The sequence below is a fragment of the Martes martes genome (genome assembly GCF_963455335.1).
Source record: "Martes martes genome assembly, chromosome: 1".
In the NCBI taxonomy this organism is placed as follows: Eukaryota; Metazoa; Chordata; class Mammalia; order Carnivora; family Mustelidae; genus Martes; species Martes martes.
In genome coordinates, this window is record NC_137888.1 from 203399727 (window position 1) to 203421679 (window position 21953).

Consider the following 21953-nt stretch of genomic DNA (forward strand, 5'->3'; position numbering starts at 1 on the left):
CTGACTCCTGCTCTGGATTCCTCTAGTCCTTGTCGCTTCCATCAGCTCAGTGCTAAGCCCACAGAGCTCGGATGTCCGTGGAGCTTGGGGTGTCCGTGTCTGGCTTTTTCTTGCCCCTGGTGCCACCCTGCACAGGCTAGTGGGGGGGAAGATGGGGGCGATGGGGGATGTTAGGGATCTTAACATCTTCCCCACACATCTGTCTTCCTCTCCTCTCTGGTGATGTGAAGGAAATTTCCTGGAGCAGGAAAAGGCTTCCTTATTTTATTAGAAAATAAAGTTTATTCAAAGAACATTAAAAGTCCAAGGACCCACATGGGAATTGGCTTGAGCAGGAGTGACCCCCCTGCCCCGGCTCTGCCAGGCTGGGCGTGGGGCTCCTCCCCTTGGAGTCAGGGCCCCGAGGGAGGCCGGGGTGGGATCCCAGGGTCTGGCAGGAAGGCAGGGGTCAGTCAGCGAGCACCAGGACTCAGTGCAGAGCTGGGGGCCTCTGCTGGCTCAGCAGCTTACCAGGTACATCCCTGCAGGGGCGGTGCCCATGAGACGAAGGGAGGGGCCCTTCCTTGCCCCTACCCTGAGATCTCCAGATCTTTCTCCAAACAATCCACGGGCGCCAGCAGCCCCAGGAGAATGGGGTGGGGGCAGTGTGGCTGTGTGCCTTCAGCTCCCTGCCTTGGGTCCCCACAAGGACACCCTACGGGGGTCCTTTGACCCTCCCCACTTGTGCCCACCATCAGGGGCCTCCAGGGCCCAACCCCCACCAGCCTTCCCCAACACTGTCTCCCCCCCTTCCGCCCCCCCACCCCCACCCTGGCAGAAGCAGGGGGTCGGGCTCAGGGCCTGGCATGGTCCTGGTTTCAGAGGTGGTCAGTGGCAGGACAGGGGGAGGCGGGGTGAGTACCTGTGGCAAACCTCCTCTTCACCAGTGACATGCGGTAGCCACTGCCCACCAGCTCCAGGTCCACGCCCGACAGAGTGGTCCCTTCGCTAGTGAACTGAGCGGCCACAGGGCTGGGTGTGCTGGAGCCCGAGCATGGCTCCCAGCTGGCGGATAGGTGGCCAGAGCCTGGGGAGGCCTGAGGTCAGCAATGCCCCAGCCCCACCCTCAGTCCCACTGGGACCCGGGTGCTTCCCAAGCCCTTTGATCTGTGGCCCCTATCTGTCTCTTCCGGACCCCCTCTTGAGACCCTGTGCCCTTTTCCTTTGGCTCCTTGGGGATCATGTGTAAATTACAAAAGAATTCTGCTGCAGGGCCTTTGTACCTGCTGTGGTTGCCCCCAGATTTCCTCTCCCACAGCTCTGCCAAAGCTCTTTTAATAAAGCTTTCCTCCCTCTCTACACTTCTCCCCGGCACATCCCCAATTCTCCCCCATTTTAAACAAGCCCCTCCCACCCAAAACCCCCTGTGATTTTTCATGCACAACCATAACTCACCCCCTGCCTCAGACACATCTGGTAGCTTCCAAAGGAGTCGCTTCTCCTCCAGATTCCTGGCATCAAGAAAAGCTTGGTCAGGTCTCTCCCAGAGAGGACACTGGGAGGCAAGGGTCCCAGCTGGGTCCCCTCTCAGCTTCCTGACCCCAGCAAGCCAGGTCCTCTCCCTCGCCTCAGTTTCCCCATCTGTAAAATGGATGTGGGGTACGGAGAGCTGGCCCCTGAGGACCCCACAGCCTTGCAGCATTTTCAGATAACGCATTTTGTCCTTCAAATCTGGCTTCTTTGTGGCAGGTTCTACCTTTTGTACAAAACAAAGGCAATGTGGGGGGACTAAGAGCCCAGGGCAGAGAGTGGGTGGCTGGGTTGAAATCCTGGTGTGACCGCAGATAAGTGACTTAGGCTCCCTCTGCCTCAGTTCCCTGTCCACAAAGGGGAATGATGGCGGTCCCCACCTTAAGGGTTTGTTCGAAGCCCTGGGCCAGTCCATGTATATAGAGCACGTGGAACACGCCTGACACACAGGCAGCTCTTGGTGTCCAATATTATTATTGCTAATAACGTCCCCCTTAGCTCTAAGCAAGGGGCGCTCACGACGGAATGGTCAGACCCACGGTGGACCCTTCAGCTGCTGCATCAAGGAGAGGTCTGGGAGGGTTCTAGGGTCACCGCAGAGCCTCCTTCGGCCTCCTGCACGCCCTCACCAGGTGGCGGCCGGCTGTAGGCGAATGTTGGTCACAGGCTCCCCCACAGGCAGCAGGATCTGGACGTTGGTGAGCGGTGTGGGCACTGCCGTGGCACCGGGCCGGTAGCTGTACTCCACCGAGACCTGAGTGAGGGTGGCCCCGCACTGCCAGTGGGCGCTCAGCTGTAGGGGCACAGACTGGGGCCCCGGGCGGGAGAACTGGGAGCAGCGAGAACACGACAGGGGACACAGCTTAGGCCCTCCTGTCCTGCTGCGCCAGGCACTCTTCGACGCCCCTCGGACCCAGCCTCGCAGTCTCTCCACGGCCTGCGCCACTCCTTGGAGCGCCTTCCCTCTTTCTGTTTCGATCAGAGTGTGTAGGACACCACGTTTCCAGCAGAGGGCAGGAGAGCGCCTCCTTCCGACAGGGTCGGCCTGGTGCCCCCCAGGCTCCTGGGATGGGGCCTCTCCTAATTTACATAATAGTCCCCCACGAACGGAAGCTGCCCCCTACCCCTACTAACTACATCCATTCCCCCCCACCCCCCTCTCCCCGCCCCAGCGCACTCTACTCTCTTTACCCCTGGTCTGCCGCCGGCTCACCCTGCCCGGCCCTGAGCCCTTCCCCGAGCCCTCTGCCCTGTCCCCTCCCCGTTGGCCCACCTGGTACCGCAGCAAAACCACATTGTAGTAGGAGGCGGCCGGATTCTGCTCTGCCTGGCGCTGCAGGGCCTCGGTCAGGGCCGCCATGTTGAGCCAGAAGTCTTTGGTCTCGGGGTCGCTCTGGGAGGGGTCACTACAGAGACCGGCAATAATCACCCCTGCCCTTGGGAGACCCAAGGCCCGCCTGCATCTGACCTACGCCATTGGGCTTCCTAGAGGGACTGCCTGGCTCACCTTGGGCCCAGTAAAGCATGCCTACCCGCCCCCCCACCGCGGGTTGGGGGGTTGGGGGGGAGTGAAGAAGAAGAGTACAGTGAGATCAGGAAGGGAGAGTGATTTGCCCAGGGCCGCACAGCACATATGGGGAGACAGAGCCGGAATTCACAGGCAGGGAGCTCCCGGATCCCACTAGGCTCTGGGACCCGCTGCCTCTGACCTCACACCACTCCTTCAGTACCTGAAGAGCAGGTCGGCATTGGGCTGGAAGTGCTCAATGGCAGACGTGTGCACGAGGCGGAAGCTGAGGACAGGTGGGGGCGGGGTCCCACTGAACACACGCACGATGCCAGCCGGGAAGGTCATGGTCAGCTCGCCGGTTACTCGAGCCAGGCAGCTGGGGGGTGGGGGAGTGAGGAGACCCGGTGCTGGCTCTAGGCCCTGCTGGCACCTCATCCTCCCCTCTCTCCTGGCCCCACCACAGCCAGCGGCCCCCGAGCCCCGCAGAAGAAGCGAGGCCCTGACCGTGCCCAGTGATCTTACTCCCAATGTCGCCTCCTTGTGTCCTTGCCTGGACAGCAATCCAGGCACCAGGAAGAAACCACACTGGGCTTAAGGAGGCAGGAACGTGATCCCCCTCCCTAACTCTCTTTACCCCTAGACCACCAGGAAGCTCAAAGCAAAACATTCAGTTCTAGAACTGTCGTGACCTTGGGTTTCAGGCCTATTTGTGGTTTGATCTTAAGGTCTTCCCTGCTGGGCGCTGCCCTCAGATTATTCATGGCCCCTCAACTCACCCCTGACCCAGGCTTCCAAGGGCCTGGACTCTGGTCCCGCTCCCTTCAGTGTGATGTCCAGAGCGACCTCAGAGGAGCTGTTCTAACCTGTGCTTACAACGAGGCCTCACCCTGCTCTAACACCCTCCGTGGTTCCCACTGCCCTCGCGACAGGGGCCTGGTTGCTTGGCTCAGAGTTCCAGACCCATCCATGGTAAAGCAGGTCAAGAAACACACCTAAGTCTGTCTCTCCTGAAACCTAGATCCAGAGGCCCCAAAGAGCCCTGTTTGTCCCTGTCCTTGTCGGCACTGTCGCCCCATCACTGCGTACCTGGGGTTATGGCCTCGAAAGTAGGCGTGGACGTATTCAGTGAAGGCGGTAGCTACAGGCAGGGCATCCTGGGAGCCCAGGACGACAGGGCTGGGTCCCCGGGAGACTCCTGGTAGGGGCAGGGGGAGGGAATAGGGACAGAGTGGGCACAGGTCCCAGGCTCCAGGACCCACCTTCTGCCAGCAGGGCCTCCAATGCCTCACTTAGCCACCCACCAGGGCCAGAGAGGGTGAGAACGAGGCCCAGAGAGGGGCCCGGGGCCGCCCCACCATACCGTGTACCGTCTGTGATGGGAAGCTGGGCCGGTCCGAAAGGGTGCTGGTGGAGGAGGAGCCCAGCGGGGAGGGGCTCAGAGACCGGGACTGGGGAGGGAGACAGGCCAGGCTGTATCGCCCAGGAGCAGTGCCCGATGCTGCCCGCCCCCACCAGAGGTGCCCCCCCACCAGGCCCCGCTCCAGCTGCGCCCCCTCACCCTACCAGGTCGCCGTTGCTGCGCGTGAGCGGGCAGGACACCTTCCTGGCACGGGCTCTCCGGGGGGGCGCTGCCAGGCCCTCTCTGGCTGCAGGGTCAGCAGGTCCGGGCACCAGGTCTGGGGAGGGAGCAAGAGACAGTTGTACAGCCGACATGCTGCCATGGGCCTCTCGGGCCTTCCCAGAGAAGGAATTTCTCCCCAAAACTGGGAATCGGGCTTATTTGGGGGAGACGCCCTGGGTCTGAAGTCTTGGGGCTGCAGAGAGAGGGCCGGCCAGGACTGCAGAGGTCATCCGCGGCCCTGAGCCTCCCAGACACCAGACTGATGGCCCAATAAGGGATTCCTGGGGATACGCGGGCCAGAGCTGGGTGCTCTGGAGGTGGGGGGGGGGGGGTGGGAGGGGAATGGCCCCAGGGTGGGGGCAGGGGGATTGGCAGAGGGTTTTTATCCAACATCAGTGATTCTGTGACCTTCATCCTCTCTGCGAGTATGACGCAGCCTCTGGCTCTGGCCTGTGTCTGAGTCTCACCCACTAAGGTCACTAATCACTACCTAACACTCAGGTGCCCTGCACTGCTCCATCTACGGATGCTTGCTTGGCCCTGTCCCCTCCCACCTACACCCCACGGGTGCTCCTCTCTACCGTAGGGCTTCTCAACAGCACTGCTGACACCGGGGACCCGGGCAGTTTCTGGGGGGCCGTCCTGTGCACTGTGGAGTGCTGACCCACATTCCCGGCCTCCACCCACCAGGTGTCCCTAGTACCCATCCCCCTAGTGGTGACAATCCAAGATCAGGGGTGACATTGTCTAGTGCCCCCTAGGGGGCAGAACTGGCCTGGTGAAGAACCCCAGTTCTATAGGGAAGCTCAGACAACCCCACTTGACTATCTGCACGCATGTTCAACACTTACTTCCCGGGGGGGCCTCCCTTGACCCAGCTCCCAGTGGGCTCGTTCTCTAGTCAAGGATGGTGCCAAGCACCCCTGTCGCCACTGCCAGGGACCTCATGGGGTCATGGCCCACTGATTCAGGCTCCCCCTCCCCCCAACTCACCTCTTCCTCCCAACCTGCAGCCCTGCTCCAGCTCACCTTGGGCCCTCTCCTCTCGTGGGCACCCTCCCTTCCTGCTTCGCAGGAATGCTCCAGTCTGGCCTCCCCTGAACTTGGGGTCCACTGGCCACCTAACATCTAAAGGCCCAGTGTCAACATGCCCCCACTCCAGCTACTTCTGCCCCATATTCCCAGCCCCTCTGCCCCTCCCTGGAAGAATGCCCAGCTGCCCTCAAGCACTCCACCCTGATCCTCCCAGCCCCACCCCTCCTCCCCACCGTCCCCACCCCTCCCCCACCTTGTGTCTGCATGCCCCCTTCTCCCCAGCTGTTACCCCATCACGACTTCCCTGGACTCACCCACCTCCCTGGTCTCAACCACCTCCCTGGTCTCCAGCTCCCACCTCCCAGGTGGATAGAGAGCTCCCGAAATCTGAGTCACGGGCCCTTGCTCTGCTCACAGCCCTCTGCTCTGTGGCTCAGGCCTTGCCAGGGGTAATACTCACATCACTCCCAGAGACTACCAGGCCCTGCTTGGACCCATCTCCCTCCACTCTCTCCTTTTCCCTGTTATCACTCTGTTCCAGCCTCACCCGGCCTAGTCCGCTACCACCCCAGGGCCTTTGCACAGGACCTGCCTCCTGCGTGTGTGTGTGTGTGTGTGTGTGTAGGCCCCGCTCCCCCACATCTAAATGGCTCCTTCCTCACTTCTATCAAATCTTAGCTCAGAGATCACTCCTCAGGGAGGTTCCAAACTTCTGAGCCCTCACCAGGCACCTGCCACCTTCACCTTGTTAAATAGAAATCTCATTATTGTCCCTGCAAGGGTGAGGGTTCTGGGCTGTGTCCCCAGTACCCCGCTCAGGCCCTGGACTGAGCAGGTGCTCAGTCTTCCCCACCCAGGGCTCTGATAACTCTAACTCCTGGACTCACCTCGTCCAGCCACAGCCTCCAGCCCCCAGGGACCCGGGGATGGGGCGAGGGGCTGTGGCGAGTCCGATGCTGGCAGGGACCGTGTCCCCCTTGACTCGGAGGCCGGCGCCCTATAGCTAGGTGGGCTCTGTGGGGTGCCCGGGCGGGGGACCCAGGAATCCGGGGAGGGGCCAGGCGCCACGTGGGATGGCGAGTCCAGGCCGGAGTCCTCCACATTCTCGGGCGACGAGGAGGAGAAAGGTGAGGGGCTGGAGGTGAAGCCGAGGCTGCTGGAGCCTGGAGGGGGGGGGCGGGGGTGGTGGTGCCAGCTCCAGACCCCGCCCACATGGAGGCCCCGTCCTTCCTCCTGCGGGCCACGCCCACTCAAAGCCTCACCCCCCCCAGGCCACGCCCTCTGGTCGCTTCCATCTCCACTGGTGCTCCGCCCATCCACCCACGGTCGCTTACACTACTACAAAGGCCTCGCCCACTCACGCTGTGGCCCCGCCCACCATCCCATTGACCGGTCTGCATTCTCAGTGACCCACACAGGACCCCCAAATGCTCCCTCCCGCCTGGCCCACCCTCCCATCTACCCTGGCAATGGCCCCACCCAGCCTCCTGCTAGCCAAGCCTGTGTCCCTAAAGCCCCCATCACCTGTGAAGTCTTCGTGGTCAAAGGCCGACTCTAGGGGCGGCCCAAAGAGGTTCTTGGAAAACTGTTCATCTGACTGCAGCTTCTCAGCACAGCTGTGGACGAAGTGGACAGGAGGGATGGGTTCTGTCTTTCCTATGCCTCCTTCCCCCTCAGGATCTCTGCACAAGGCTGTTCTTAGTCCTGAGCTCCCGGTGGCCACATCCTGCTCTCTTCGAGGCTCAGCTCAAAGTCCCCCTGCCCCCCACCGCAGAGCAGCCTCTGCTTTCTCAGCTGAAGCTGCCCACTGGTACCTTCCACCACATGGCCTTCTCTGTCTCTTCACAGCACCTGGAAGTCTGGAACATGCTCTAACTTATTTGCTGTTCCTAAAATCTGAGCCACTACAGCGCGAATCTGAGAAGGAAGATCTGTCTTGGGCATATGTTTAGGAACTCAGAATAGCACGAGTACACAGCAGGTGCTCAATAAATGTTCACTGAATGAATGACTAAGTGGTTCCTCAAAAAGAGCATGCTCTCAGCTCCCTGCCAGGCTGAGAGGAGGAGAGAGGAGTTGGGGGTGACCCCCACCTCCCCACCCAGTGCTGGCCAGATGTCGCACCCCTGTAGGACCCACCTGCTGGCTCTCGGGGCAGATCGAGGCCTCTGTGGTTTCTTGGCAGCGTCCCCTACAAGAGATGTACCTCCCTGAGCCTTCCTGTCACCCTGTCTACTGTTCCCCTCCACCCACCCACCCCTTCACCCCTACTGGCACAGAACAAGAGACTAAGGCTTGGGGCCGTCCAGCCAGCTGCCCAAGGTGACCAGCAAGTCAGGCAGAGAGCAGTTTGAGCCTAAGCCAATCTGTCTCCAGGTTTTGGCTTCTTTCCTGGCCCCAGCTCCTTCCTTCAGCTCTCATTTAATTCACATAATGACACCATTTTCTAGAAGAGACTGAGGGTCAGAGTGGGTAAGCAGCCTGCCTCAAATCACACAGCAGAGCTGAGATTCAACCCCACACTCACGCTCCAGGCCCAGCCTCCCCTCCACATGCTCCTCCCCAAACCGAAGACCCCTTAACAGGCTGCTCACGTGCAGAGTGGCGTTTCATGGTGCCCTGTGGACAAAGTGGGTGGCATCAGGCCAGGTGCATCCCGCCAGGCCCACCTGCCCCAACCAGAACACCCCTCCCATGCCTCACCCCTGGGGCAGGAGGAAGGATGAGGCTGCCGGCCGTGGCCCTGAGTTGGGCAGCAGCCACCTCCGGGCTGCAGGCGGGGGCCCGGGCAGGGGCGGGCTTGATATGCACATAGAACTTGCGGGGCTCCTCATCATCGAAGTCCGAGTCACTGGAGGAAAAGCGGGCGGGCTCCACTGTGCGTGCGCAACAGTCAAGGGGCCAAGCTGATCCCAGCACGGTGGTCTCCCTCGGCTCAGCCCTCAAACCCGCCCCTTCCTACTCACACCCTTCAAGACCCTACAGGATCCCGTCTCTCCCTACTTGTCACCCTGGCCTTGCCCGACGGTGTTTTTGCTCCAAGTCTTTGCACAAGCAAACCCCAAACTCTCATTCAGATGCTAAACCCCAACACTGGTCCCCACTCCTCTAGGAAGTCCTCTGGGCTGCCCCTCACTCCCTCTTGCTCAGCCCAGACCCCACAAGGCGGGTGTCTTTATTTGATTCTGCTGCTCTGTCCACACCACAGGCTCCCCGCAGGAGGGACACAGAGAGGGATCCCTGTGGGCCGAGCTTTGTCCCTGCTGTGCTGACAGTTGCCCCTACCCCACCCCAGGGGCACCAGGAGGATATTGTTCTGGGTCACATCAGGCCGGACAGTGAAACCTTCTTCATCCACCTCTGGACATGTCTAGGGGGATAAGCAGTGAGTCAGGCTCCCGGCTACAGGACCTCCCCTCTCACCCCGCCACACCCCCTCCCACCTCTGCACCCTGACTCAGATCTAAAAACAACCCCGACGGCAACAACCGCCTTCCCTGGGGCGGCCAGGTTCTTGAGGGAACAGAGTACACCACTGCCTATCCTGAGGTGGTGAGACTGAACCCGCAAATTGAAGCTAAGTGGGGACGTTAGTCCCTCCCATGCGGCTCATGGGAGTTTGCAGCCGAGATGAGATGAAGCCCCTTGAGCTCCAGGCTTGGCTTCCAGGCTTGGGAGCCCGAGGTGGGACTGAACCCCTCCCACGTGCAGCCCCACCTGGCCCCTCCCATGGTACTCACCCCTGAATCGGGCTCCAGGGAGTCTCTGGAGGTGGAGAAAGAGATGTTCAGGTCAGCTCTCCCACCTCATCTGCACGCCCCCAATGCCCAACGCTGGACATGGCCCTTGGGCTGCGATGTTGTCCTGAGCTAGTCCCCCAGGTGATGGGGCCTAGGGGTTTGCCTGGGGCGGGGGGGGGGCACTGAGTCTGCAGTTAACTGAGCTCAGGGTGTTCTCAAACAGCTTGGCAGGGGAGGAACCCTGGAACTAGTCCGGAGGGCTGGCTTGAAAAAGTAGAGGGTGTAGCTAGCCTCGGCAGGGAAATGATAGGGCTAGCCGTGGCAAAGGAAGAATTTTGGACTAGGTTGGGCAGTGGGAATATTGAGCTAGCCTGGGATAGAGGTTCTCCTGGGGTACCCTCTGCAGGGAACCTCTGGGATAGGCTAGCCTGGGAAGGGGGAAGGGATCCCGGACTAGCCTGGGCCAGGGCTGGGCAGGGGGGTGCTTTCTCACACAGCTGCAGGTGGCTCCCGCTCCCGCCGGCTCAGTCCTGGGAGGCGAAAGGCCTTGGTTCCCCGCAAACGTTTCATTGCTGAGAACAGATGAGGGCGGTGCCACTGAGCCCTGGGGGTGCCCCCTTCCCCTTCAGATCTGCCTCGCTCAACCCCACTGTCCAGCCTGGGCACCCAGGCCCAGACGTACTTGCCTTCCTGCAGGGCAGCCGCGCTGTATGTCTCAAAATCCAGAGGCCCTGAGAAAGAAGAGAGTGAAAAACTCAGCCTAGCTGGGAGACCGGGCCTGGGCAGGAGAGCAGCGCACTCTGGGAGTCACGATGGTACCTGGGTCTGAGCTCAAGGCCAGTCAGGGTCCAGTGCACAAGCCAAGATGCTGAACAAGCCCCAGAGATAGTCATGAGGGGCTGAGCCACGGGTTCTGGTCCCACCGTGGGATGGGCCGGAGGGGATGATACCTGAGTTGCTTTTTCTACTTCCAGCAGTTCTCACAGGCACTTGAGTGGGTCAGGGGATGGACAATGAGTCTGTGCAGTGGGCTGAACCTCAGTGCCAAGATGAGGGGTTGGGACTCTCTTCAAAGGTGATGGGGAGCCATGGAGGGTATGTGAGCAGGAGCAGGGTGTGACAGATCTGGGGCCAATGAAAAGCAAGAGTGGGGCCCCACACCAGGAGATACAGCCTGAGCTAGGGCCGACTTACAGAAACAGGAGGGATTAAAGATAGTTGTTTGTGGTTGACTTGGGGACAGAAACTGTATACCAGCATTTATTGAATGCCTCCTGTATGTTAGGGACACAGTTCGCCCTTTATTTTTTAATTTTTTAATTTTTTTCAGTTTTCCCTTTACCTGCATCAAATTACTAAACATTCATAACTTCATTAGGTGGGGATTATTATCATCCCCACTTTACAGATGAAGAAACTGAAAGAAGTCGAGACAAGCATCCAAGGTCACACAGCCAGCAATGATGAAAAGACCCAGACCCAGATCTGACCCCAAAAGTTTTGCGTTCAATCCTTCCCCGACCCCTCATCTGGACATTTTTTTCAAATTGGCCCTTTGCTCAATAATCCTCAATGGCTCCCTCAGGCCCTCACAGTAAAGTATGAACAGTTGGGTCTGGCATTCAAGGCCTCTCCCGTACCTGGTTGTAAGGGATTTACATACAAGATGGGGCATCAAAGGACCGCTGGCTGGCTCAGTTGGAAGAGCATGTGACTCTTGATCTTGGGGTCATGTGTTGGAGCCCCATGTAGGGTGTAGAGATAATTAAAATATACTTTTAAAAAAATGGGACATCAAATCCTTTTCCTGTGTGGGCTGTGGAATTAATTTGCCATCAGCCCATTTTTCTGATGAGGACACCAAGGTGCAGGAAAGTTCAGTCCCCTGCCACTTGAGTGTTGTTCCTTTTTTTTTTTTTTTTTTTAGGATTTAATTTATTTATTTGACACGGAAAGAGAGTGAGAGGGGAAACAAGCAGGGGGAGCAGCAGAGGGAGAGCGAGAGGGAGAAGCAGGCTCCCCACTGAGCAGGGAGCCCAACACAGGGCTCAATCCTAGGAGCCCGGGATCATGACCTGAGCCGAAGGCAGATGCTTAGCTGGCTGAGCCACCCAGGTGCCCTGAGTCTTGTTCTTTCCCCGCAGCTGTGGCCCCAGAGCCCGATGCCCACGGATGCCCCAACTCACCAGGCTTCTCTCGGCCTGTGCCCTTGCTCTCTGCAAACTTTCTCAGGAGCATCTCCACGCTGACATTCTCAATGTTCTGCTTAAACTCCTCATGCACCTGGACCAGGTAAAGGAAGTGTGTAACCGGACACAGCCAGGGCCCCTTGCCTGGTATCCTTTGCTCTGCCTCCCACCCTGGGTGCCACTCACCTGCCCAATCTGCACGTGGGTGTCCTCCACCGAGTGGGCATAGGAGCCTAGCAGTGCCTTCATGTGCCGCAGGTGGGTCTCCTCCATGGCTTGGAAGCGCTGAGTCGGGAGGGGAGAGGGAAGTGGGAAGATGGAGGCCACCAGGGGTGGCCAGGTGACCCAGCCTGGCCAATCAGAATGTTCCAGCCCCCTGGTCTCAGTGACGGGTGTGGGGAAGCCCCCAAGGAGCATCTTAACCTGGGACTTCGGCTAAAACTAGGGGAAATTAGATACTTTTATGCCCTGAGTCAGTGAGTTGGTGGGATTCATGTGGGGGCTGCTGGTGACCACTTTGCTGTGTGCACACACACACCCCTATACACACCCAGGAGGGCATCTCTATTTGGGAGTGAAGCCCCCAGGGAGAAAAACAGATTCGAAAAGCAGAGAGGCACAACTTCCTGCCAACACCACTTGAGTACCTTGATCCAGCCCTGCCTGAAGCTCTCCCCTCAAATTTGTCAGTTCCCTGAACCTATAAATAAATCTTCCTTGTCAGTTCAAATGAAGGTTTATTTCATTTGCAACCCTCTATCACTTGCAAAATCAGGAAAAAAAAATATCTGATTCCTAATCCTGAGATTCCAATCTGCTTTTTTATACATTTGGGTAGACAGAGTCCCAGAGAAGTACAATGTCTCATAAAAAGGTTACATAGCTGGGGCGCCTGGGTGGCTCAGTCATTAACCCAGATCTGCCTTCAGCTTGGGTCATGATTCCAGGGTCCTAGGATCGAGCCCCATGTCAGACTCCTTGCTCAGCAGGAAGCCTGCTTCTCCCTCTCCCATTCCCTCTGCTTGTGTTCCCTCTTTCACTCTCTCTGACAAATAAACAAGTAAAATCTTTAAAAAAAGAGAGAGAGTAAAAAAAAAAAAAAAAAAAGGTGACAGAGCCAGTACAGAATGGAGGCTGGAACAGAACCCAGGTCTTTTCTCCACCATGAACTGTCAGTAGACTCTCAGCTTCTAAACCCAGCCCTAGGGATGCCTGGGTGGCTCAGTGGGTTAAAGCCTCTGCCTTCGGCTCAGGTCATGATCTCAGGGTCCTGGGATCGAGCCCCGCATCGGGCTCTCTGCTCAGCGGGGAGCCTGCTTCCCCCTCTCTCTCTGCCTGCCTCTCTGCCTCCTTGTGATCTCTCTCTCTCTCTGTCAAATGAATAAATAAAATCTTTAAAAAATAAATAAATAAACCCTGTCCTACCCTGTTCAAAAACCTTGTCAATAAAAATAGAAATAGGGGCACGTGGGTGGCTCAGTCGGTTCAGCATCCGACTCTTGTATTCGGCTCAGGTCATGGTCTCAGGGTCCTGAGATCTAGCCCCCTGTTGGGCTCCACGTTGAGTGTGGAGATGGCTTGAGACTCATTCCCTCCCTCTCCCTTTCCCCCTCCCCCTCAAACAGACAAACAAATATTTAAATAATAATAGAAATAATACCTTCTAAAGTGGTTTCTAGGCACCTAGTACTAGTCTGAAAACTTCCCACGTAGGGCCTCGTTTAATCTCCACAAAAACTCCACGAAGCAGGTACTATCGCTATTCCCATTTTACAGATGGGGAGACTGAAGCACAAAAAGGTTTGGCTTTTGAAATAATAACGCCAACAACAATCCCAAGAGCTAACTGGCTCTAGAATCCTATGGCTTGAAACCTGTGATTCTGAGGCTCCTGGGAGTTGAGGGTTTCAGAGGTCCTACAGTTCCGAGGCCCATAGATCCTGGGCCAAGGACTGTGTGGGTCTCCAAGGTCCCGATGCCTGGTTCTTACCAGAGCCGAGTCTAGCATCTTCTGCTCAAAGTCAGCGCGGGCAGAGTTGTACTTCTCCACCGAGCGCCGCAGGCTCTGTGCTGCCTTCTTTGTCTTCGTCTCTGCCTACGAGGCACAGGGAGGGGATGGGGGCGGGAGGGGACACATGGGGCATTCCCCACCCCTCACCCGGGGGGCCCATCATCCAGCAGGTAGACTTCTTGGGGCACCTAGGGTGTGATCAAGGTTCGATAGCCAATGCTCTGGCATATGTTCTCATACTCCCAAAGGCAGCCCCGCCGCCCCTGGGCACATCGCTTGGACCTGCGAGGGCGCAGGGCAGCTGGGGACCTAGGAAGGGTGCACCCACCTTGTCCATCTCCTTCTGGCTGGTGTTCTCCCTCCGCAGCCGCTCCTGGTCCATGCAGCGGTTCAGGTAGTTCTCGCGGGACTTGGGCAGGAGCTGGCTGACACCTGCAAGGACCTGTACAGCGTCCAGGGTACCCACAGCTTCCTCTTTGCACTGCAGGGGTGGGAAAGGGGGAGCGCGGGTAGCACCTGAAGCCCGCACCGCACCGCTCCGGGGTGCAGGACCTGAGCAGACCACAGGGGCACAACGTGAAATTCCGAGCTTCCCAAACACTCTGTGGGGTTCCCGATCCCACGGAGTACCTTTTTATGAGTATCCTATTAATTTCAAAACTTTGAGCTTTTTGAATAGGAAATATTTACACAGCGTTCCTACTGCAGAAAGTTTTAAGGGATGAGCTCAGGAAAAACTTCCCACTCCCTGATCCCCAGCCTCCCAGCCTCTGCCTGGGAGTCAATAGGTCTCTAGAAATAATCGGCACATAGACAAGCAAATGTGTTTGTTCTAGCCCATTTTTTAAAATGACAAATAGGCACCATGTCTGTTTAACTCAGCTTTTTCATCTTAATAATCTATTCCCAAAATTATTCTGTATCAACCCACAGAAAACTCCCTTTCCCCCCAGTTTTCTTTAAGTAGCCTCCATACTGGGCACCCCCTCCTTGTCCCCCAGTTTAAAAAAATCATGGTAGGGGTGCCTGGGTGGCTCAATTAATTAAGAGTTTGACTCTTGATTTTGACTCAGGTCATGATCTCTCTCTCTCTTTTTAAAGACTTTATTTACTTATTTATTTTTTAAAGATTTTATATATTTATTTGACAGAGAACACAAGTAGGCAGAGGCAGGCAGAGAGAGAGGGGAAAGCAGACTCCCTGCTGAGCAGAGAGCCTGATGCGGGGCTCGATCCCAGGACCCTGGGATCATGACCTGAGCTGAAGGCAGAGGCTTTAACCCACTGAGCTATCCAGGTGCCCTAAAGATTTTATTTATTTATTTGACAGCGAGAGAGGGAGCGCAAGCAGGGGGAGTGGGAGAGGGAGAAGCAGGCTCTGCTGAGCAGGGAGACCATGCGGGGCTCAAACCCAGGACCCTGGGATCATGACCTGAGCCGAAGGCAGACACTTAACTGACTAAGCCATCCAGGCACTCCCAACTCCCTTTTTAAACAGGAATAGGTATGGCTCTGGGCCCAAAAAAAAAAAAATATATATATATATATATATACATATATATATAAATATATATAAATATAAATAAATATAAATATATATATATTTATTGGCACTGAAATCCAAGGGTCATGTAATTTTTAGTATATGTGCTGCCGAAGCGAGCACAGGGTCATTAATTTTTACCTGCCATGAAATCTTCTTCTTCTTTTGATTCCCCCCACGCCACACACCCCCCACACACAAACCATTTAAAAATGTAAAAACCATTCTTAGCTCTCCGGCTCTACAAAACCAGGCCAGATTTGGTCTGTGGCCCATTGTTTGCAGAGCCCTGGTCCAGAGTTTTGAGTATGAAAATTTGAGGGTGCTCAGGTATGTGGGAGTCTGGGTTTGATGTGGAATTGACAGACTTCTCAGAGGGACACACCAGGAGCAGGAAGGTCAAAAGCCCCAGAAGTTCCCAGATCTTTCCAGCCGCTGCTGTCCCCCCTCAGTCTGGCTGCGCAGTGCCCCCCAGCACACACCTTTTTGTGCAACTTGAGCTGCTCCTCGCCGTAACGGAGCACATCCTTGATGAGGTCCTGTAGCTTCCGGGTCAGTTCCAGATGACAGAGTGCCAGCTTGTCTGAGGAGACGCGGAAGACCTCCCAGAGCGGGGCAAAGGTCCTAGAAACAGGGCACACCCAGGGTCCATCAGCCCCAAGCCCCCAGGGTCCCCTCAGAGAGGCACCTACTGTGCCCAGGCCCTGCTAAGCACCTGCACCACAACTACAAGGCAGGCCTGGGATGGATGGGGAAACAGAGGCATAGAAGCCTCCACAGCTCACCCAAGGCCCCTTCGGAAATGAATTATCAGAGCTGGAATTTAAACCCAGGTCCCAAGGCCCTGGAGTCCTCACTCTGGACTCCAGGCCCTAGCTGATATTCAAGGGAACCCAGGCCCTGCAGCCACGCCAGCCTCTTTGCTCTTCCTTGAACATGCAGAATCTATGGATGCCTCAGGGCCTTTGCACTGGCTGAGCTGCCTTCCCAGGTCTCTGACCTAGATACCCCTGTAGCTGGCTCCATCTCATTACTAAGGTCTCAGCTCATGGAACCAAGCCCAATGCCAGAGGAAGCACCTGACCTCTCACGCTCCTATTTCATCCTCTTCCTGAAGCTTTTCACTCTAGGAAAGGACTTTTGTTCATGTTTGCAGTTAACACCTGTTTTGCCACACACCCCACAGGTAACATGGCATGAACATGGCATGAAGGGGACTGGGCGCTTTATCTGTCTTGATTGCTGCTGGGTCTTGAGTACCTGGAATGGCGCTCGGCACATAGCAAGTACTCAGTAAATACGTGTTGAATGAATGAATGAGGTAGTAAGTAAATGAATGAATTACATTCCTTTGTCTATTGAGCCCGTTAAGTGGGGGAGGGTTGACTCCCTAGTCTACATATCACTTGTGTGAAGAGATGTCCACCCAAGAGTGGGCTCCTGACACCCCAGGACCCTGCAGCCTCGGTGACCTCCCACCCCAGCTCCAGCCCACTCACCCCACGGGGGTCCCATTGCTGGCCAGTTTGGAAAGTTTCGCCATTGCCTTTGAGTAGGTCTCCTCGATGGTGGCCCTGAGTAGAACAGAGAAAAGATGCAGAAGGTTCTGGGCCTCCTTGGGAGACACTCCATCCCCCTGGGTCTCAGTTTCCTCATCTCAAATGTCTGAGCAGTAGCTCTCAAAACGATGCCTCTGTCCTGTACAGCTTGGACGGGTCTCACGAAACAGCCACAGAGAGAAAAACCTGGTTATAATCTTTTGAACTCTGCTCGGATTTAATGGGCGTTTGGCTAGTGAGCGGCCGGGATGCAGAAGGCTGTCTGACAGTTTGAATGTATTATGTTTTCTGGGATATGGATGTCAGAGCAGTTATGGGCCAGAATGGAGATGACTTCATCATACATGTGTTTTATCGTATGAAACTGAGTTTTCAAAATTCCCCTTGTAAGTAGGTCATATCATCTCTTCAGGAGGAGGCGTCAGAAACCTGAGAATGGTTGACAGGTGGGCATCGGGGCTGACAGTGCTGAGAACCCCTGGTTTCCAGGACGTTCAAGCAGGTTGAGTGTGGAGTGGCTGTAGTAGCTTGGGCAGGGGAGAGGTGGGGAGGAGCCAGGGTGGAGCCACGAGGTAGGGGAGGCTGCAGGGACTGTGGGGCATAGCCAGGGGTGGGCGGAGCGTGGGGACCTCACCTCTCCCGGATGAAGTCGGCCAACTCCTTGGTGGAGATGGGCCCCTGCTTCACGCTGTGGTACAGGACCTCAAAGCCATGGTTCTTCTCACCCTGCAGGGGATGGGGGCGGAGACTGAGTAAAGGGCTGGAGGAGACCTCACAGTTGCTTAGCAACGGGGGCGTGGCCAGAGGAGCCAACCAGCAGAAGCCCAACCCCTTGGCAGCAGGGATTGCTTCAGACCTGAGCCAATCAGCCTGTGGCCTATCCCCTTAGTCACCAGGATTGGTTCATGGGCCTTACGTTGGCCCAATCAGAGAGAAGCCTGGGTTTTGTCCCCTGGTTGAGGGAGAGATGTTCTCTTCCGCGGGTTGTCTCTGTCCCTTTGTTTCTTTGTCTCTCTCTGTTTCTCTGTGTCTTTCTGCCTGTTTCTGCCTCAGTCAATCTCTTACCCAGCTTTTCTGTCTGCTCCTTTCTATAAATGAGGAATTATGGGGGCATAGAAGATATTGGAAGCCACGTGGAAACCATGATACTGGGAAAGAAGCTGAACCTGATGGAGTCTGAATAAAAAGTACGTTGAGTCGAGTTACTGGAGCAAACCAAGCCTGAAAGCCGCATTTCCCTACAACGTTTCACCTTTGTGAGCCAATATAACCATTCTTGGTTAAGTCGCTGTTTTCTGTTTCCCCTTAACATAGAAACACCCTCTCTGAGACCCCCTAGAGCACAGTCTGGGTCTGATGCCTCTCTCGGGACCCAGCAATGTCCAGTATAGGGTGAGGCCAAAAAGGGGGTTGGAGTTTGTGGAATAAATGAACAAATGAGCTATTCTGCTGTCACCTAGGGCTTTTGGGAAGAGTGCCTCTATCCGGGTGCCTCCCACCAAACCTCCTTCCTCCCAGTCCTGGGGTCATCATGGTGGGGGACACAAGGACTGTGTTGTGTGATCTGAGCAAGTTACTGTCCCTCTCTGAAGTTTTAGTGGCTTCATGTTAAGATGAGACAGGGAAGTCATCCACCATTCATATGAAGATGAAGTAAACACCAAGGGTGATCCACATCAGGGTTCCCCCAATTCCCAAAGGCAACCCTAGTTTTTAATATATTGTGTTAACCTTCCTCATCTCTTCTCCAAATATGTTGACTTAAAAAGGCAACTTTTACCACTATTCTAATTGGAAGCCCTGGACCTGATGCCATAATGAAAGGAATTGGGAAAAATAAGGCAACAACTGTTTTTATCCCAGCCAGATCCTGTGACATGCGAAAGGCATCACGTCTGAACACTGAGCTGTTCATCAAAAAGGGAGATCAGCTGGGGAACTGGAGACATCTTAGCATCAAACAGGGCCTTGTGAGTAGGACCAAAAGAAGATGCTTGTGGGGCGATCTAGCATTATTTAACTTCCAACACAAATCACTGAAGTGATTAGGTCCTCTGTTAATAGTGGTTTCCTCCATCTTCCTCCAACCTGCTGAGTTTACCCTCCCACTTACCTGGAAACCAGAAGGCTGAAACTAGAAGTCATAATAAGATAACGCCTCCTGCTGCATAAATGGAGAAACTGAGGCTAAGATGGGCAGACCCAACCCAGCCTGAAGCTCAAATCTCCCAAAGGTCATGCCTCATTCTAGAATCGTTGATAGCTCCCTATTTCCCACCAGCTGCTTAAGTGTAAAGCCCTTAGCTTGAAATTGTCTTTTCAACCTCATCTCCCAGAGTCCTCTTGGCCTTACCATAAAATGGCAAGGAGCGCAAAGACAGGCTGTGCCTTCCTACCACAGTACATTTGCCTGGGATGTTCCTGCAAACCAGCTCACCAGGCTACATCTCTTCCCACCCATCCAAATCCTTCCACCTCTCAAGGATCATTTCCAGGCCCACCCCCTTCAAGAATCATCTCACTTCCCTGAATGTTCAGCATTGCTCCCTCTAGCTTCCCAGGAATATGTGTCAGAGCCTCCTTTTATACACTGGGTCACTTTGAGCTGGTGACTTCCCCTCTCTGAGCCTCAGTCTCCTCATCTGACAAAGGGGGCCAATGACAGTACCCACCTCCAAAGGGTCTTGGTGAGATGAGGCTGGGACAGTGTTGAACCCAGGGCTTCCTGCACCATGGTGAGGGCTCAGCAAACAGACCCAGCGCCACCCCCTCTAACCCCACCCAGGGGATCCTCGGGTAAGGCTGCACCAGGCACTGCCGCCCAGGCCAGCATCTGGGGCTGACTTGGAGCCAACCACTGGCCCGTTTCCCAGACCTGGCAAGGCCCCCAGTGGTATCTGCCTCTCTCAGGCTGTGCTGGCAGTGAGGGTCTTAGGAGGGGCTGTCTTGGGTCTGTGTCTCTTATCAGAACCTCTGGACTCTAGTCTCACCCCTATGCCAGCCCCAGAGGGATCTTTCTAACACGGCTTGATTGTATCCCTCTCCTGCTCATACTTCCCGCATGGCTCCCCAGTACCCTCAAGGTCTCCAGGCTGCCTTGGCCCAGCAGGACGGGGGCATCCCTATCCAGCTTGATGTCCCCTAACTGGAACCTCCTTCAGGCCAGCCAGGGCACCAGTGCCACCCAGCTAAAGAGTCACCAAAAAAACAACTGATTAAAAGAAACATTGCCAGTGACAGACATCCCAGGATACTCCCTGAGACCTAGGGAGACAGGAATTCATCCCCTTTCTCAGATGGGAAAACTGAGGCTTGCCGGCACAAAATCACTTGCCCAAGGGCTCTCAGCAGAGCCCAGATCAAATCCTCAACTCAAAGCCCTTATCCACTCTGCACCAGGCTATCTTTGGGTGGGGAGTGCACTGTGGGTGGCTTCTATTTTCTCTCTGCTGATCTGAATTTTCTGCAGCAAGCTTGCATGCCTCATGCAATTAAAAAGAATTTAAAATAAATGTAGGTGCCTCACGCCATTAAACAGATTTTAAAATAAATGTAGGTGCCGTTGTCAGGGTTCCAAAATGTGGGCAAAAATTGATCATCAAATAGTCAACCCCCTTACCTAGAGGCACCAAAAGGGGGCTCAGAGAGGAGCACCCCCTTGCTGGGGTCACACATTCAGAGATAAATCCAGGGAATCCAACCCTTGGGCAGAAGGTGGAGGTCAGGCCCCATTCCCCCTCTGCCCTCTCCCCACACCCCTCCCTGCAGGTGGCAAGGGGGTGAGGCCCCTTTAAGAAAACAAGTGTCAGTAAGAGGAGCCCCAGCTGGGGAGGGAGAAAGGGAGGGAACAGGCCTGTTGCCAGGGGCAACCAGTTGCCTAGCAACAGGCTTCTTCTCTGGCAAGCTCAGGGCCCAATTGGGGAAGGGGCTTACAGCCCTGGTCCTTCCTAGACCCTTCTGTTCATACATCCTCTGTGGCTCTCCATTCGCCTGGGCCTGTAAGAGGAGTCCTTGTGCCCTCAACTGGTCACCTGTGTCACACTTCTGGGCTTTCGTTCAGGCTATTACCCCTGCCTGGAATGCCTTTCTTACATCTTGGAAAATCTCAGCCCTCAAAGCCCAGAGGAAACATAGCTCCGTGTCCTGACCCCTCCTCTGGTTGCCCCCAAGGCTGGGCCCAGCCCTGACCCTGGAGGGCTAAAGACTTCTGACTGGCTCTATGTCTCCCAGATTGCGAGCTCCTTGGGGTCAGAGTTAGGATGAAGCCTCTTGGGGACTTCATGGCACCTTCCACAGTTGGTTGGGTGTGGAGTGCTAGTGGCAGGGAGCGAGGGAGGGAATGAATGAATGAATGAAAACAAGTTTGTCTCAGCCCTCTTGGGTCACAGTGTGTGCTCCCCAGACCGGAAGGCAGAGGGGTAAGGCGGCCACTAGGGGCCAAGTCAAGAAACCCCCCAACTCTCCAGGATGGGAAAGATGTGGAAATTCCCTGGCTGAAATGACCCTGGATCCTGGAAGTTCACTCTGGCCCGGCATTTGAGCCCTGATGCTGCATTGTCTCACCAGGCAATTTGAAATAAAAGAATCCTACTCTGGGCCTTAGTCTCCCCATTGTTCAAGCTGTGACTTGCTTAAGGTCACAAGGCCATGAAGTGGGAGGGTGTAGATTCAAACCCAGCCTGACTCCTCCCACTTTAATTTCTATGAGTCACAGAACCTTCACCTGTCCAAGGCTCTGCCCCTGAGCCACCAAGTCCCCTCATCTCCATAAAAGGCCCCATAGTCCTTCCAGGAGCCCCCATCAAAATAAAAGTGGGTCTTACTTACCCAAAAATGCTCCCCAAAATACGACATCCTGATGCCCTCTGTGGAGACTCCCACAGGCTCCTGTTTAGTGCCTGTCCAAAGAGAGAAGCAAATCGAAAGCTATGGCCAGCTTGGGTCTAAGGAGGGGAAATTCCAATTGTCCTCCCCGTGGAGGAGGAAGAGAGAGGATGGAGGAGGAACCAAAAGCCCCAAAGCTGGGAGCATGCCAGGGCCCCTGAGATGATTCATCCCCAGGCCTGGCCCCAAGTAGCCCCCATTCTAGGGAGACAAATCTGGATATAGATGCCCCAAGTTCTATGGGGTCAGAGCTGGACTGGATAGAGGAATAGGGGCTGGGGAGCCTAGTCCAGAGGAAGGGGCATGGGAGTTGGGGTTTTCAAGCTCAAATAAGAGTTCACTGGAGGGCAGA

The 21953-nt window shown here is 55.8% G+C and overlaps 1 protein-coding gene across 1 annotated transcript; it reads right to left on the reverse strand.

The window, feature by feature from the left end:
• Positions 1-250: 250 nt before the first annotated feature.
• FCHO1 (FCH and mu domain containing endocytic adaptor 1) lies at positions 251-21609 on the reverse strand. The gene is made up of 26 exons (XM_080805789.1): positions 21545-21609; positions 17352-17443; positions 16658-16732; positions 15641-15782; positions 13944-14096; positions 13595-13699; positions 11791-11889; positions 11602-11698; positions 10102-10146; positions 9909-9987; positions 9416-9440; positions 8977-9045; positions 8379-8546; positions 8270-8294; positions 7815-7866; positions 7200-7291; positions 6563-6838; positions 4583-4695; positions 4380-4467; positions 4106-4214; positions 3240-3395; positions 2783-2915; positions 2139-2338; positions 1435-1490; positions 902-1066; positions 251-521 (listed from the first exon to the last, which is right to left on the reverse strand). The coding sequence occupies exons 1-26, from the start codon at positions 21569-21571 to the stop codon at positions 499-501; spliced, it is 2664 nt and encodes an 887-aa protein (XP_080661915.1). The 5' UTR covers positions 21572-21609; the 3' UTR covers positions 251-498.
• Positions 21610-21953: the final 344 nt, after the last annotated feature.